Source organism: Malurus melanocephalus, unplaced genomic scaffold (assembly GCF_030028575.1).
Source record: "Malurus melanocephalus ecotype Western Australia unplaced genomic scaffold, MMel_1.1 scaffold_174, whole genome shotgun sequence".
Taxonomy (NCBI): domain Eukaryota; kingdom Metazoa; phylum Chordata; class Aves; order Passeriformes; family Maluridae; genus Malurus; species Malurus melanocephalus.
In genome coordinates, this window is record NW_026623406.1 from 731,823 (window position 1) to 736,095 (window position 4,273).

At 54.6% G+C, this 4,273-nt stretch overlaps 1 protein-coding gene across 1 annotated transcript in view; it reads right to left on the reverse strand.

Annotated features, from left to right (window-relative positions):
- The window catches only part of DLG3 (discs large MAGUK scaffold protein 3), a 75,890-nt gene that overhangs the window by 32,195 nt on the left and 39,422 nt on the right, over nucleotides 1-4,273 (reverse strand). The window contains exon 5 of the mRNA XM_057372623.1: nucleotides 3,504-3,557. Coding sequence (XP_057228606.1) covers nucleotides 3,504-3,557 — 54 coding nt within the window. The remainder of the gene's footprint in view (nucleotides 1-3,503; nucleotides 3,558-4,273) is intronic.

The window sequence follows — 4,273 nt, forward strand, 5'->3', positions numbered from 1 at the left end:
CTCCTCTCCTCTCCTCTCCTCTCCTCTCCTCTCCTCTCACACTTGCAGAGCTGACAGGAGTGTCAGGGGATAATTAGCTGTTCCCAGCTTATCCTGATCCTAAGCATCATCTGGTTTCTCATGGAAGACCGTAAGGGTATTTTTTCCCAGACCCTTCCTATGCAAAAACCCACCTGAGGGCCCAGGAAGAGTTGCCTTTACYGGCCCTCTCCTGTTTCGAGCAGCAGGGAAATAGTTACCGATGGCAGCATTTAGATCATCAACAGAAGGCTGCAGAGTTAGCACTCATTTGATAAACAGAAAAGCACACACACCTTCCAGAGCTGCTGCAAGCTGTCTGCMGGCTCTGCCGCCCAACACTGCAACGGTGGAACACCCCTTGCAATTTGCTATAGTGTAAAGATTTGAGGTGGGTTTTTAGAAAGGGGAGGTGTTGGCTTTTTTTTTTTGGTGCTTTTGCTTATTTGCTTGCTTTTTAAATAAAAAAATAAGGCCAAATTTAGAAGACGAAGATGAGGTTCCTCAAATGCAACCCAGGCTGCAAGAGGAAATAATCTGCAGGAAGGGCAACACTGCTCACAGCCCCTTTTGGAGTAAGATCCTGCCTGTATCCTGTGCTCAGGATGTGATGAGGACAAACACTGGGACCTGCTGATGGAGCAGCTTTTTATCAAGATAATGAAGAGGGTCTGAAGACTGGAAAGCCAGCCCTTGGTTGTGTCACCCAGCCCTGGGGATGGAGGGCACCTGGCCATGCCCCATGCCTGCCCTGGCACAGGGCTCCTCCCCGCTGGCACAGGCACTGCCAGCGCTGGCAAGGGAGAGCTCTCCCTGCCTGCACATGGCAGGGGGCCCAGGGAAAATAGGTCAAGAGCTCCCTCCCTTCACCTCCCCGTGTCCACACATCCTGCCGCAGCACTGAGACMGACTGACTCGCTTCCACCTGCCCCCTGGCCTCAACCAGCACTTCTCTTCCTCACACCTAGCTTTTAAGCGACTGAAGAGATGATTGCACCTCACTGCTGGGCAATGAGGCACCAAATCAGGCTCCAAGGACCCAGACTCTGAAACCTCCAAATCCTCAAGGGCTTTGGAGTGACTTCCCCTGCTCATTTTAGTACTGCCTGGCAGCAATAAGTTGTTTTAGCTTCAGRGAGGCATCTCTGAAATGAAGTGACCCCATCTGCCATGGGAACACTGATTCTCTGTGTACCTGCAATGGATGTGCTAGGCAAAATACACCAAGATGTGAAATTGTGAGCAGTGACCTAAGCTGGCATGGGTGATGCCCTTTAGCACCCTCCTTATCCTTCAAGAGATACTTTTACTACTGGAGGCATTTTATAGTGGGTTATTTGGGTTTTTACCCCCTGGRGGTGCTGGGCTCTGCTCAAGCCCCAAGCTGAGCCCCAGCCATCCCAGTGCTGCAGCTCGTACCTTATGGTGCCACATGCTCCTGGGGATGGAAGTGGGTGGACAGGGACATTGAAATGCAGAACAGACTTCTTGATAAACAGTCAGGGCCAAATCCAGCCCAGCAGATAGTTCAATGCAATCAATGGAGCTAGAACAGGAAGGAACTAGACTACATCCATCTGTTTATCATTAAGGAAAGCATTGAATAGTTAAGTAATTAAAGACTGGAAGATGTGACTTTAACCCTTCCAAATACGTACTGTACCAACGGGTTTCAGCTTTTGGGTTTGTTAAAAAAACATGTTTCCAGATTTTTGGCATTTTGATGTTCACAGCAAGTTCCTGGTGTGGCTCCTCTGCTGACCTGGCAAACTGTGAAGGTTTTGGGGGGTGTTTTTTGTGAAGCCTGAGGAATCCAGCACCCCGCAGAAGGAAAAGATGGAGCAGGTCTGTTTCTCTCCTGATATACATGAAGTAGAAGGCAAGAGAGTTTCCAGGCTGGGTGCTGAGAGGTGTTGCTCACCCTGCTCCTCCAGGCACCCACGTGGAGGCACACACCAGRTCACAGCCAGACATCGCAGCCACAGCCTGGTGGTCCTTCTGACCCCTCCAGGACAGTCACTGTCAGCAAGTGCTGCTGAGGTTGGATGGATGGGATCAGTGACTGCCACTGCCAGGGTGATGCTGGAGCCTGTCTGGGGTACAGAGCACCCCCTGAATGCAGCCAAACCCACCCCAGGGCTGCAAGGAGGAAGCTCCCATCCAGCACAGCAAGAAGGAGCGGCAGCCAAGGGGCAGGGAGAAGGGATGGACAGCGATATGGAGGTGGAGAGAGAGAGTGGGATATGAAGTTAATGAGCTGGAGCAGAAGGAGGCAGCCAGGAGGGCAGCAAAGTGGAGTGCACTGCAGTGGAATGAGGTAGTCGCTGGCCCCGCATGAGGGCTCCCTGCTGCTGGCTTCTGCAGGGCTCAGGGACCTGCCTGCGGTGACAGAGTCTGTCCTTGGCCCTTGGGCTCACCTCTCACTGCCCTTGGGCCCACAGGCAGGGAGGAGGGACTGGCATTAATTAATTAAAGCACACAGTCAGGGTGGGAGAGGTCAGGCCAGGCAGCCCTGCTCAGCCAGCCCAGTGCAGCTCAGATGTGTGCACACCACAGGCTGTGGCCTGAGATCTGCAGATTTTACAAGGGAGATTCAACCCCAAAAGCCACCTGCAGCCTTCTACCATGACTCCAAAGACAAACCCAGCCCAGCTCTGAGTCCTGGTGCTGCCTGACTCCTGTGGAAGGCAGCTGAAGTTTGGTGCTCCTGAAGTGAACCAGATGCAAAGCCCTGGCAAGCTGTTAACTGGGCTCCTTTGGGCAAAAAAATGGGAAATACCCCACAAGCACGGAACCAGTGCTGCTGGCCAGAAACCCATGCTGGCCACCCTCCTCCCTTCATCCCCCAGCAGGAATGATTTACAAATGCTCYGGGGATGGATGCAGCACCACGCAAACCCTGCAACAAAGCGAGGAGGATTATCTTTATACTGCTCCAGGAGTGCCAAATGCACTGTGGCTGCAAACAYTCACCAAGCACTGCTCAGCTGCTGGCAGCCTTCACTGGGAGGGGAGCAGCATCTGATGGGTTCTGCTGCCCTGAGGAATGGTGGGTGTGATGCCAGCAAGCACCCAGAGAGCCCTGCCTCCCTCCTGAAGGGCCAGGGCTACCAAAGGAGGCTGAGGCACTGCAGAAAGGTAAGAKATGCCCCAGCAGAGCCTCCCAGCCTCCCTGCATGGGATGCAGAGGAAATGGCTGTGTGATCAGTCCTGAACACAGCCAGCCCAGAACCAGCTCCTTTCTGAAGCCTTTTGCCCTGTACCTCCCTGTGCTGGAGYCCCCAGCATCGCTTGCTGCTGGCCTTGGTTCTGAGCAGYGTCCCCCAGCCCCAGCAGGGGAKGAGCTGCGGGGATGTGGTGTGGGTATCAGGCTCCTCTGCTGCCTTACCAGGGCCTCCTTGAGCTGGAAAAGTCTTTCCTGCATTGCTGAGCAGGGAAAATGCACCACTTGATCAAAGGAAGCCAAAYGAAACCGGGAGACTTACAGAGAGCCCTTGTTCCAGCGAGTCTGGRTTCACGATAATGGGAGCGGGGTTGGCCTGTGAGGAGACAAAAGGGGGATGTCACCAAGCTGAGCAATGAACCCAGCCCTTTGTGGTGCACTCTGGCCACACCATCACWGACCCTCCAGGCCAGGCAGTGGAGAGCAATTCAGGAAAGGCTCTGCTTGTCCCTCCTCCAGGTGTCCAGCAGCACTGGGACAGGAGCAGGGCCCCTCCTCAGAGCTGGTGTGTCCCAAACACCCCATGGCCTTGGCTGCTGGGAAGGAGACAAGGAAGGCTRGAAATCCTCCCAGATGTGTGTCAGGCTCCCACCAGCACCAAAATTTACCTGAAATTCACATTAGTGAGGGGTTAGGAGATAGGAAGAGTAGGGAAAAAAGCCCTTATGAGGAGGAATATGAGCAGACTAGGCCTTCAAGCACCTTCCAAGAGTCTCTTCTAAGCAGAGCCACCATGCCCTGGGAGAGGTGACAGCATTTGGTCCCTTCTCCTCATTACCCCGGGGTAAACCCTCTGCTCGGCAGCCTCGGCTCATCCTCCACAGCTCCTCGACCATCATCCTGTCCTGAAGGGCTCCCCACGACCCTCTCTCCGGGTGCCTCCTCCTGGACTGCCCTCCGCCCCTCGGCTCGCTGCACATGGCACAGCACAGTGCAGAGGGCAGCTCGGGCACACCGGCAGGGAGGCAGGGACGGAGGAAAGGGGGCGGCTCTAACAGGAGAAAAGGACGGGGGAAGATGCAGCGCCGGCGG